This window comes from Lichenostomus cassidix, chromosome 5 (genome assembly GCF_008360975.1).
Source record: "Lichenostomus cassidix isolate B80296 chromosome 5, HeHo_3.0, whole genome shotgun sequence".
Classification (NCBI taxonomy): Eukaryota; Metazoa; Chordata; class Aves; order Passeriformes; family Meliphagidae; genus Lichenostomus; species Lichenostomus cassidix.
The window spans coordinates 48,724,302-48,737,697 of record NC_139486.1 but is presented as its reverse complement, the minus strand read 5'-3'; the positions used below and the strand labels follow the sequence as shown (position 1 = coordinate 48,737,697).

Below are 13,396 nucleotides of genomic sequence, written 5' to 3'. Positions count from 1 at the left end.
TTACCATCTTGAAAACGTTGTAAGAGTTACTGTATTGGGTTTGCTGACTTTTAAATCTGGAATTTCTTTTCTCTCTGTTGCTCTGTTGTAAGCAAATGGCATATAACTTACTAAACTGCTGTTTCTGGTGTTGTACTTTATTCTAGAATGTGCATGCGAAACAGTCCCCAAACCTCAGTGCAAACTGGTATGAAATTTATCTTCTTTGTCAGTATTTAATTAATTTATTAATAAATCTGCTTATCACTATCTGAATAATAGTTTTATCAGTGAAATATGAAATGCCATGTCATTACCTCTTTTTTAAAATTACTTTACTGTAAGATATATCCAGTTTTAAGAAGCCAGCTAAGTCTAAATACCTTGCAGAATAAAATGACTGTACAGCACTGATATTTCCAGAGCTTTTTATTACCATATTCTTCCCCAATATATTAGTAAAGTAGAACTGCTTTCATGCACGCAGAATAATTCAGGATAAAATTTGGGGGTTAAAGTGTTGGAACTAAATGCTTTAAAGCATCAGTGTTTGCTAATACTATTTGTTATGGTGAATATGTTAACATATATCATGCACTCAAGCTGCTGACTAAGCAGAACCTGCAAGAGATACTGCTACCCAAATTCTCAACTTTCAACAAAGAAAGTTGTTTAAAATAAAAAGATCATATATATAGGAAAAACCACTATTGTTTCATGTATATTTTTTTTTTCTGCTTTTATACCCTTAGGGGCAGAAGCTTCAGATAGACGAACTATTTCAGAACAGTACAGAAAATATCTGTAACTGTGTGAAGTACAAATGTGGTAAGTCAGAAAATAATTTCATTCAAAGAAATACCCTTTCAAGTGCTGAGGGAAATTAGGAATTAAAAATCGGGTATTCACTTTGAACACGGCACTGTAGAGGACAGGATTAACTGACATAATTCACAAACAGTGCTGATTCTCCTTTGTGGGAAGAATAGACATTTCTCACATATATTTCTTATCCTGAAGTAGTCTTCCAAAAAAAAACAGTTGAAGAAACCTGCACTGTCATTTGGGTGCAGCTAATAGAATATTATATATTTATTTAGATTTCATGCATGGCTATATTTGAAATAATCTAGTGACTGTAGTGAAGCGTTAGATTACTATTAACAGTTTTTTTGAAAATGCAGCCCATAATTCTAAAATAGGTAGTGTAGCTTTCTTTGTTTCTGTTTCACTAGTTAAAACATTTTTAGTGGAGTTTTGTTGCAGAGTTGATTGTCCTGAGCATGCTGTTTGTGTTTTCTTGCAGTGAGAGACAAAGTTTGCCTGAGTAATGAGAGAGGTGTGCTGCTTCCTGGGCAGAGAATCGTGGAACACAGTGCAGATGGCGTTTGCCATATTTCTTATTGTACAGATGTGATTGATCCCTCCACTAAATACTACAGAATAAACACATCTTCTATAGACTGCGCTGTTAAGTGCAAAGTGGTAAGAAATTCAGTAATTTAGACATGTGTGCTGTGACTGGTGGCCTGAATTACATTGGGATGGGTTTTGTTAAACAGATGACAGTCATAGGATTATACTCTTTGGAAAGAGCAATTAAAATATCTCCCTCTAATGATGTGCTACCACAATTCTGACGGAAGTTCATAAGTCTCCCTCCCTCCACTGTTTTCTCCCCTGTTTAAATCTTACACAGACTAAAGCATATAGTGACTGCCTTCTTGGGTTAATGGCATGCTGCTTCCTTGCAGCCCTGAAGAACTTCAGCTGCATTATGCACAAATTTTTGTACCACAAATTCCTGGCAGATATTAGCCAAATAAGAACTAGGAAGAACATAATTATAAGTAGAAGAATTCTAAATGTGGTGAAAACAAGTTTGTAAAATAAGCAAATGTTTTGTTGTCTTTTTACGAAATACGATTCATTACCATGGGAATATATACATAAATTTTTAAAATAATTTTATTCTTGATGTCTAGTGTGTAAAAAGTCAAAATTTCAGTGGTAGTTGGAGTAAGCTGTCACATTTAAAACTGTAGAAAGACCAGGTCATTCACTCAGATTTGGAACTCCTCCCCTTTTACTTCAACTAAGATCAGAGGTATTTTATAAAAGCCTCATGAATGTACAGTGCAGGCAAATGTACTATGTGGTTTTGAAAGTTATTTTAAAAATATCCCTAAAATCAAATTCCTGAAAAAAACTCTGCCTATTACTGTAGTAAAATGTTGGTCTGCAAGATGGTCTCATACAAGGAATAATCTATTTGGTTTTGGCAGAACCAAGTCTATCAGCCTCCAAAAGATTTAACAACTTGCTGTGGTAGCTGCAAGAACTTGTCTTGTCTCCATACTTTCAGCAATGGCACAGTTGCCAGTTTTAAGGTGAGTTTGCACATTTTATTCCCTCAAAATATTTAGGAGTAAACAAAAAATTAATAAATACTGTACACTTCTTGCCATATAAAATGTGCAGAAAAGGTTTATTTGGCCAAATACTTGGAAGTTTTGCACGTACACAACATTAATTTCTTGGAGAGTCAACCACATAGCTGTCAACAAAAACTAAAGGATTCTGATATATATCAGTGAATTACCATGTAATAATCTATTTTAGGACCTGCTTAACATTATGTATTTTTTATTGGACTTTCAAATGCAGTACCTTAACAGAACTTAAATATGCATCTAAATTATCTTTTGCTGTAAGCATTACTGTTGATTCAGGTGAGATCTCGTTCAATTGAATTCTTTAATTACTTAAACTACTGTTTTTGCTGAGTTGCCAAATAAAGTTTTTGTTTTACAATTTTTGACAGCCTGGTGCTGTTTGGATTTCAAACTGCATCAGATATGAATGCACTCACACAGCAATAGGACCAGTCCTGGTTTCCTCTGCAGTTGGCTGCCCACCCTTTAATGAAACTGAATGTGTGAAGGTCAGTGTACAAGACATTGTTTTCATTCCAGCTGTGATTTACGTTTGCATGAAAAGATTTAACTCTGACAAAAGACACTCTACCCTCAAGAAGGGAGAAATTACAAATTTTTGCAGTGCCTGTATTTTTTCCCAGACATTTAAAGGTAAAAGGTATAACCACACCCCAGACTACTGTGCCATCAGACTGCTGAGTTACACAGCTGGACATACCTCTTCTTATTCTTAGAATTTTTTTACTTTTTTAATTGAAGCTTGTAATATCCAACTAGTCTTCATACAATTGTTTGTATGCTTTTCTGGGCTGGATTTCTCCTGTCTAACGTTTTACATGTATGGCAGTTTAATTCTGCACAATGACCAAAAACATTGATTAAAAGGAAAGATTGTCTGAGAATCAGGAGCATCTTTTCTACAATGACACGTAAGGTTTTATGAACTACAAGAACAAAAGTTCTATTTGAATTTGCAAAATGAGATTAGACTAAACACCAGGAAATGTAGGCAACGAGAATTCTCTTACTGTGCTCTGTAATTCTACATTTATATGTGGATAGAAAGATAATTTCCTTCGTGAATGATGTAACACAAGCAGGGAACAGTCCTGAAGGAAGTGGGTGGCTGTAGTCCTTCCTCACCAAAAGCAGTGGGTTGGTTTTTCAGAACTGTCCCAGTTTCGAAACCAAACATTCATCCATTCACCAGTGTTGCATTTGCCTGAATAATGATGCAAAGTTTTATCTGAAAGATATTTCTAATAGTGCAGATATATGGAAATGAATGTTTGAAAAAATCAAGTTTTCTCTTTATCTCTTGGTTAGGTTGGAGGCTATGTTGTGCCATTCTTAGAAGGATGCTGCAAAACATGTAAGTGGTTAATGACAATGCCTGCCTCACAAGTCTCTTTGATTTTTTAACTTATAAATAAAGTGGATTATTTCGTATAAAAGCTTGATTTACATCTCAAAGTCTGTGCTTTTCCTGGTTTTACTCATGTGTGTAACACTGAATGTAGTGGAGTTAAATCAAAAGAAAACACTTGACATTGAAACATTTACTCCACTGATCAGTGACCTGACCAGCTACAATCACTGTTCCTACCTCGAGTATTTTGTAGTTCTTATGTAAAACACCTCAAAATTTTAGATACTGCATTCAGTGTAATAGAAGGTACTGTATTTTAGAAGGCACCTTAAATCCATGCTTTGTCTAAATTAATATCTTGATTATTGGTAAAAATTAAGATTGATCTATGTGGTTTGTGAGTTAATTTTGTGAATAATGAAAATAGTAATTAATAGACATAGTTCAGATACCTTCGGGCAGTATCTTTTAAAAGATTTTGCAATTCAAAGTTTCCCCCCTCACTTGATTATCTGTAAGAGTTAATAATGATTCTCTGAGAAAAAAAAATTCTACAAAATAGTTTTGAAATACACTGTTTCTTAATGGAAGTCAAGAGCTAAGTACATTTTTTTCTTAACACATTAATATGTAGTTGAAACATTTTGGCTGATTTCACGAATGACTTAGGCTGAAGTTGATACTATTAGAAGAAACTGAAAAGAGATTTCTTTATATTAAGGGCAGTATAATACTATATTGAAAAATGCAAAAAATCTGACCTAATTTGCATGAGTGGCTGAAATAGTGACCTGAAAGTGTGGGAAAGAGCTGCAGAAAGGTGCTGGTATTTCCTGCTGAGTGGGATGGAACTTGAACAGTTATGAGTACCGGGCATGGTACCATGTGCACACTTACTGCAGGGGTTTGTATGTTGCTGGCTGGGAGGTACGTTTTGGTGTTACTCATTGGTATTAGATTTTCTAGTAAAAGGTTTATTGAAACTGTGCAAGATTTATCAGGGGCTTTTTTCCCTACTCCTACTGTAAGGGAGTGGTAATATCTATTCAAGTTTTTTCCCTCTGATGGACATGTGTTTCAAACACTTGTCCTAGTTCTGTGGCTAATTCTCCATAGGCTCTCTGGGATCAGTTTTTGATTATCTGACATTGTCCTTCAATGCCCTAGCAGCCAAGTCAACCAGCTTCTGAACAATTTAGTAAGACAGTTAAATATCCATTAAGCTACCTTTCATAAGGGCAGAAGATCTTGCTGCCGTGCTTAGAGAAAGATTATAACCCTGCTCTTTAATTGTTAAAGACAGAAATAAGTTAAGCTGGGGCATGCCTCACAAAGTAAAATGAAAGCCTTGAAGAACCCAGTGACTTTTGAGATGCATTTACAAGTACATTCCTAGAGTTTTGGTTTCACACCTGTTTGTGTACAACACAGTACCTTTGTGAATCACATAGTTTGTTCTGACTCCAAGCAAACCTGCCATGAGAGCTGTCAGTCAGTTGTAATTGTGAGAGACATTTTATGAGAAGGATTATCAGCATTTTGTTTTCTTTTGAAGTACTTTGCCATTAGAAACAACTGTGATTTTTGTTTTCAGTTTTAATTGGTCTTTGAAAATTAAGAGTCAGGAGCTCCATCAAAACCCAGAGAGGAAAATACGTTGTTTCTTTGTTGTAGCCCCAAAGGATACATTAAATTCAGGATACCAGATTGGCTTGGTTATACCAGCATAGATCAGATTCTTCCTGGTTTTCACATGAGGTTTAGCAATGCAAGTAATGCCTGGATGTGGTACTGAGCTGCTGGCACAGTGAGCCCTGCCTGAGCAGGGAGGCAGGACCAGATGACCTCCAGAGGTCCCTTCCAACCTCAGCCATTCTGTGATCCTGTAATATACACTCGTTTTAAAGTTGAGTTCTGTTTTCCAAGATCTAGTAACTCCCAAATGTTTTCATACTACCCAAAATCCTCTGTAACACGTGCTCTGTTCAATGTGTAATATTCTTACCAGGTTCTTCAGTGTCAGTGCTCCTCCCATTCCTTGTTAGCCCAGTCACTCCTACAGCCTATGTTGGCTGTCACACAGGTACCTTTTCCTGAAATAAGTAGGACCAACCCAAACAGCATCATTGTTGATTTCCAACAATGTACTCCCTGATAGGAGCACCAGACCTCACGTTACCCAACTATTGTCAAAGCTGCAGTGTAGCACAACTGCTCATGGTTGTTCGGAGTGGCTCCCATTTTGGTTTGTTTTTCACTTTGCACTGTGTGGGCGGTGCATTGTTGTCAGCCAACAATGTACTGTTGGTAGTAAGCACTTGCATAGTCTTTAGCTTGCTGCATGTGTAAAATTGCTGTGTTTAAAAAGGTAAACTAATTCCATCATGTTTAAAGTGCACTAGAACATAGAGACTAATTGCTTTGCTTGTTAAAGCTTGTTATGTAAGCAACGTTTTTGCACATGATGTGTTGTACAGTTTTGCTTCCAGTGCCATGTACAGTAGAAGCAAGTAATTGCTTTCCCATCCATAGTTAGGACACCATACTGAAAACAGCAAGCCTGTGTTTGCTCCATGAAAATTGGGGATTATCTTTGTTCTTTTTCATAAAGCATGTTAATTCTTTGAATTGGAACACGGTAAGAACACACTTGTTTTGGCATTTATTTTGTGAAAACAGCTCTCCAAATTTCTGTAAGAGAAATTATGTTGACTATAATTTTGTACACCACTGAGTGATACATCCTACATTAAACTGCACTTATGACTCTGGGACTACTAAATCAAAATCTGTATTTCTCTTTCATATTGATCTCACTTGAAATGACCACAGTGTTATGAGTCAACCCAAAAACCAAGCAAGGATTTTCAGCCATACAGATGGTGCAAAAGAATCTCATTATATTATGACACATATAAAATGGTCCCATGTTTTGTAAGGTTCATCATGTAAAAGTATATTTTGTTGTAAAGCTCATAAAACCAGCATTAGATACTAAAATACATGCATGGAAATACATTATATATTTATTTTTTATGAGATACGATGTACTTTCACCATAGCTTGGATGAAGTCATAGTCACAGCTGCACTGAATTCTCCACCCTACACACCATGTATAATTCAAAAGAAGAAAGAGCCATGAAAAGAACTGTGAAAAACATGAAATAACGGTGAGTTGGGTTTTTTAAAAAACAATTCATTCTTTTTCTTCATTTCTCAATTTACTTTTCCCCTAAGCAAACGTAATTCAATGACAGTCAAGCAGTAGCCAGACATTTGTCTTTAGGTTTTTATTTGTTTCCAAGAAGATTTACTGTTGTCCTTTCTGTCATGTTGTAGAAAACTCTATGTCTAGAAATAGTGCCAGGCCTATAGAATTTAAAAAGAAAAAAAAAGAAAAAGAAAGAAAAGGAAAAAAGAAAAAAAAAGGCAAGAAAACCCCCAAACAAAAAAATCCAAATAAAAACCTCAAACCAAACAACATACAAAAACTGTTTTTCTGAGAAGCAGTGTTACTAGCTTGACAGTGATTAGAGCAGGGAACTGGACATTACACAAGATGTAATTAAACTGTGTCACAGTTCAGTATTGGGTATTGGTCAAACCAATTAACCCTTTATTGCCCTTGTTTTTCTGGAGCTAACAGTATTCACCTTTTGTCAACATATTTTAATTTCTTGGCTCAAAGAAAATGCAGCTCTGTAAGTGTAGAGTCACTGGAGGCTGCATCACCATGTGTAAAATCTGGCATGAAACAGTGGAAACTCTTCTAATGGAATGGGTTGCTCATTCTCTTACAGATCTGCAGTGTGATGTGGTTTCTTCAGCATTGAGAGGATCATCCTAAGAAGATACTGTTCTTCTCTTACAAATGAACTTACTACTGAAAATCTTTGGTTTTCTTCCAATGTTCAGAATTCTCTTTGTAAATTAAATTTCGCTCTTCATTTAATTTCATGATTTCTTGTGGTCTCTTTTATTTGATCCATGTGCATTCTACATAATTCTGTGACAAAAATTGTGGAAGCAGTGTTAACGAAAATATAAATAAAAAGTTTCATTTGTTCACTGGTGTTCTTTGATTTAATAAAAACATACAGAAATGTAAAGCTCTCTGAAGCCATGTTCTTCATCAGATTCTGCTGTTACTTATTTTAAATTCTGTTTATAACACTAGAATGCAATTGTTGCTATTAAAGTTGTATTTATTTTGTAGAAAATGCACTTCATACATTATTAACAAGTCTCCTCACATTAGAGTTCGATCTGTTTTGCAAAAGTTTTTGAAAACAGTGGTCTTACCTTTAAAAGGCTTCTGAGTGAAGAATAAACCTTTTATAGTTGTTAGTAAAGATAAAGAGACAGATACTATAACAAACAAAATAGTTTTAAAAGGGATTCAGTGTACAGCTAATGTCACTTCACCAAAGTTATGTATGTGCAGGAATGTTTGGGGTATTTTCCTCTTTGTGTGTCTTGAACCCATAAAATGGTCAGGAGTGTTCTTGTGTCTGAAATGTTTAGAAATTTGAGCTGATATTTTTAAATCTATGCCCATTTTGCAGGTAAGGAAGATGGTAAATTCTGTAAGAAGGTGACGGTGAGGATGACCATCCGCAAGAACGACTGCAGGAGTAACACACCTGTAAGTAAATTGCCACTGTGGTTTCTTTTGATAGAAGAGAAAAAATGTGAGATACAAAAAGAAGGAAGAAAGGGAACCCCAATTCCACAAGGCTATTGTCTCCATTCCTGTCACAGAGACAGAGGTTTCTGTGTTTCACAGAGCTGTTTTAATACTTCCCTACATTCTCAGCAATCATCTAAATAATAAAACAGGAGGCTGTTACTTCTTTTTGTATGCATTTAGATGCATGTTGATTTAATCTCATTTCACCCTATCATGTCACTGTTATATGCAAAATAACTAATATAACTGAACCTTGCCCCGAAATTCTACAGTTAGAACGGCTGCAGATGTGTGTAATTTTTCATCTGCCAAGGGAAAGTGTTTAAATGCCAGCTTCACAAAGAAAGGAATCCTGGGTCCTGAAAGCTTTTTTTAGGCAGTAGCATGAGCACACTGTAAAATGTGAGGGAAGAATGAGGCACTATCTGTGTGTCTATCAAAGGATTTAGTGTTGGAGGACACCAAGCATGTCCTGCTGAGCAGTAAGGCTGAGAGCAGCAGCAAGGGTGCAGACAGACGTCTCATGTGAGATGTGTAAGAGCGCCTGGAAAAGCTGTAATAAAAGAGAGGAGGGAAACAGCTGTAGCCTCTAAAATGACTCTGAGAGTACATTTAGTAGAGTAAGCTGTTGAGCTGCCAGGAAATTTATTCTCAGTGTTTCAATGAACAGAAATACAAATCCTGACTATTAAATTTGAAAAAAATTATCATTTTTTAAGGCTATTTGTCTTACAGTCTATGTTACACATTTGGTATCATTAGTGGTAATTCCCCTTGGCTTTCCAAAGGATTGGTTCTTTTATTCCTCCTTGCTGATACCCAGTATGGCAACGTTGCCTCAGTGCATCACTGAAATGAATACTGTAGGGAGTTGTGGAAAGAACACTTGGTGCTGTGTTCAGGCCAAGGTTTTTATGAGTACTTTAAAATTCGAAACTGAAATTGCTTCTTTGTGTCTGTTGATAACCAAAATCTGTTACTGAAATTGACAGAAAAGTCATCGTTAATGTTAGTAATATAAAAATTGAGACCTGTCTGGGCAATGTACTTCAGAGGTTATTTTCAGATGTTGCAGTATAGAGGGGCTAGAGGAAATTTCCCTGGTTTGACATTGGATTTGGGTGCCTAATAGCTTCAGAGTTCCTTGAGAATCCCTAAATGCCTTACCTGCTCCAGTTTGCTAATTATTCTTTGTGCTTGTTGTCAGGTGAACATTGTTTCGTGTGATGGAAAGTGCCCCTCTGCCAGCATTTACAACTACAACATCAACACCTATGCCAGGTTCTGCAAGTGCTGCAGGGAGCTTGGGCTGCAGAGAAGGACTGTGCAATTGTACTGCACCAGCAATTCAACCTGGGTCAGCTACTCCATCCAAGAGCCCACAGATTGCTCTTGCCAATGGTCTTAAAAAATGTAAAAGGAAAGAAAACAGCAAGCCCATCTGTTCACAGTGTAATTTTAATAGTTTATCTATTAAAAATACAATAGCCAATCCCCTGAATTTCACCACTTTAATGCAAAAGAGAGCACAAATACATTTGGACTCTCCTAATTTTCTGAGAAATTGGTTTGCATCACTTGTATTGCGATTTGTCTTCATTTTCATTCACAGGGATTGTTTTAAGGGTTCTTGTGATACGTGCCAACTTAAAAGGTGATTTACATTAGTGACATCTAAAGAGAAAGAACACCATCTGTTCTTTTCTGTTCTGGAAGGCTGGCCCACTCTTTGTCAAGCCCCCATTCCAGTTTTATATTATTGCCTGACTTTCCTGGCAGCAGGTCACTATTTTGAATGCATTGTAATTGTGCAAGTACTTTTAGTGTTTATTAAGAAAAATTCTTTGGACATGAGAAGAATTTTCAGTTTAAATCATATTTGTGTTGCTAAGTAGTGCATATATAAGAAATCTGATTTAGGATTTTTTTTTTTTAAATCAGGGAAACATTATCAATACTGATAACTGTATGTAATGTTGCCTGGGAATAATTTGAGTTTTTCTAGTGTATTTTATATTGTAGTGGAAAGCATTATGGCAAGCACATGTTTATGGAACAGATCAGCTGTCTTTAGACTATCTAGATGAGTTATTAGTCACTTTCTCTTTCTGCTAAACAATATGACATAAACTGAAAATACACAGATTTAAAAAATAAAAACCATTTTACATTCCTTTGTATAGAAACAACTTAAGGGAAATCATTCAGCTTTTAAAATGAACCATATTTAAATTGTCTCTTTGGGAAAAAGAACATTGTTTAAAACTCATTTTAAAGATGTGAAAGTTCATTAGGAAAAAGAAAATGAGGATTATATATCTGCCTCAGAGAAAAACAAAACTGAAAATCTTTGTCACCTGTATAGTAGATGCAACTTTTTATGGTAACTGCTTGAAACTGAAAATGTACAATTGTAAGGTTTGAAATTTCAAAAGCAATTTTTTTAATGAAGTTGAAGAGTTAATTTTTTTGTAATTAAGTAATTTTTTTCTTCTCTAAAATAATGTTACTATTCTTCTTTAACAAATGCCACTGAGATGAAGCAAAAATTCAGTAGCTTTTGTTTTGTAGATTAACACTGTAGATAGCATGCAGTGACACACTTGAAATCTATAATAGAAAATAGATCTTGGCATAACTTCTTTAAAAGCTGCTTGTCTGCAGTTAATCCCAAGAAAAATGCATTGTCAAAATAATTGTGAACATTTTTGATATTAATTTTGTATACTGTACATTTCATTCTTACAATGTCTAATAAACAATAGGAAGTCTTATTTTGTTACAATTAATTTTGCTATCATTGCTAAAGCAGCTTACTGTCATGTGATTAAACACACAGTGTTTACTAATATTTTCCTTTAGTGGTGCACATGGGTTTGCTAATATCACTAGTACCACATCAAAGAAGAAGACCTGCCTATGGATTTTAAAAATCTACGTATTTTTCTGATTTCATCACAGTTCACTTTCCTCCTCAGAAATGCAAAATTCATCTATATAATTTTATTCAAAACAAAAATTGGAAAACACTGGTTCATCAAAATGTAAAAACACAGCTCTGGCTCTGTCAGACTGTTTGTCCTGGAAGAGCAGGGGAAAAAAGAAGATAAATTTCTGCACATTCCTTTTCATGTTTTTCTAAATTTACCCTCAGTTTGACTTCAGTGTGTAGACTGTGTTTTGAGTAATTGTTGTGTAGTGATGATCATCCTTCAGTATATAGGGCCAAATGTGTCTTTAAGCTCTACCTGTTGTTGGGGCAGTCCCTCCTCACTTTGCAGAACATATTCCTTGTTCAAAGATGTCTTCTAAATAGCAAGAAAGCACAGAATTTGGGACGAGTGTGTCCTTTGGAAATCCAGGGGGAAAAAATTGGTATTTATGAGACACTGAGCAGAGTTAAACCCTTGAAGCCACATGCCTAAAATTCAAGCTTTGGCATTTTCAAAGTAGTTCAACCTTCCTTAGTTTATCAGCTGTCAGATGCCATCCTAGAGGGCAGGAATTAATAAGATGTTTCTTTTGCTCTCAACGAAGATGGTATTTGTAGTGAAGTGCCAATCACCACCATTAGGGACAGAACTAGAGCAGGAATTAGGCCAAAGACCATGTTTCCCTCTGCTGCAGCACAGTCCCTCCTCTTGCTGCTTGAGCAGAGAGCTCAATGTTTCTAGCAGCTCAAGGCAGTAACTCTGAATAGTGTTTGAGATCCAAACTTTCAGCTCTTGGTTGAAGAGAAATGTTAGTGTAGGCAGTGAGAGTAGAAAGCTGACAGTAGTGTATCCAATAACTGTAATCACACGCTGCTGGTGCTGCTACTTCAGCAGTAAAATAATAAACATCGTGATAAGTCCCTCCTTCTGGTTTTGCAAACATCAGGCTTATGCTGGGAGAAACAAGGGGAAAGATTCAGACTGCCTCTGGCTTGGCAGAGGAAGCTACTTTAATCCTGTGTCCATGTTAAATTCCTTCACACATCCTCAACCTGTCCTGGGTGGTTCAAAGCCACCCAGGCCTTTACTATGTATTCACATATCACTGCATTTGCACGAAGCAGCTTAGCTAGAAAAAGATTGTTCCTTCTTTGCAGTTTCACATCTTTGGAAACCAAAGGGACCTCAACGTGGGTTTCATCTGGCCCTTCCTGGCTAGAGATACTTGGGCTGTAACAATTACTGAGTCCTAACAATTTTATTTTCCTTTTATTAAGTCTTTTGCGTGAAACTGACCTGCTTGAAACTGCGGCTTCTTAACATTTTTTTGCAAGACTTGGAACTTTGGTCCACCACTGATAACCCTGTTCTTCTCCCATGTGATTGCATGCATGGAGTTTCTTCACAGAAATGATTCCTAATGTAGAGAGAGAAACATCACTGGCTTGTGTTTCATTAAAGCAAGGAATTAAAACCTTTCTAATGCTAGGTGGTTTTCCATCTTTGTATAAAATGTTTAGTATTGAGTATGGAAACATTGCTTGTTTCTTATGGTGCTGATTGCTCATTTTCATCTCCTCTAAAAACCCACTTTATTTTCATTACCTTAAGCAAGCTTTACCCAGCCTTGATTCACTGGAAAATATAAATGATTTGGCAGCTGAACTCTTGAATATTATGGATATTGGCCCTTGAGAAAGGCCTTAAAAAAATATATAATATCAACTGTGTTTTCTAAATGCTCACTCTCTGGGGTTATTAGTACATGATCTGGACTCAGGATAATGGCCTCTTGAGTAATGCTTCCTCTAATTAGTGATAGTGCTGCCTGGTGGTTTGGTAAATTAATCAGAGATATTGGCATCTGCTGGACTGCAGTTTAACATGAACTATTAGTCACAAGTTAAATAACTTACACCCCCTCAGATGGCTCTCAAATATGCAGCCCATGAAGTCAGACCAAAATAATTCAGAAAATGTTGCCC

The 13,396-nt window shown here is 36.0% G+C and overlaps 1 protein-coding gene across 1 annotated transcript in view; it reads left to right on the top strand.

Annotated features, from left to right (window-relative positions):
- The window catches only part of OTOG (otogelin), a 93,625-nt gene extending 82,362 nt beyond the window's left edge, over nucleotides 1-11,263 (top strand). The window contains exons 49-56 of the mRNA XM_085062962.1: nucleotides 147-187; nucleotides 732-807; nucleotides 1,286-1,464; nucleotides 2,265-2,369; nucleotides 2,804-2,923; nucleotides 3,744-3,789; nucleotides 8,354-8,433; nucleotides 9,686-11,263. Of these exons, the coding sequence (XP_084919088.1) occupies nucleotides 147-187; nucleotides 732-807; nucleotides 1,286-1,464; nucleotides 2,265-2,369; nucleotides 2,804-2,923; nucleotides 3,744-3,789; nucleotides 8,354-8,433; nucleotides 9,686-9,886 (848 nt within the window). The 3' untranslated portion in view covers nucleotides 9,887-11,263. The remainder of the gene's footprint in view (nucleotides 1-146; nucleotides 188-731; nucleotides 808-1,285; nucleotides 1,465-2,264; nucleotides 2,370-2,803; nucleotides 2,924-3,743; nucleotides 3,790-8,353; nucleotides 8,434-9,685) is intronic.
- The last annotated feature ends 2,133 nt before the right edge of the window (nucleotides 11,264-13,396 follow it).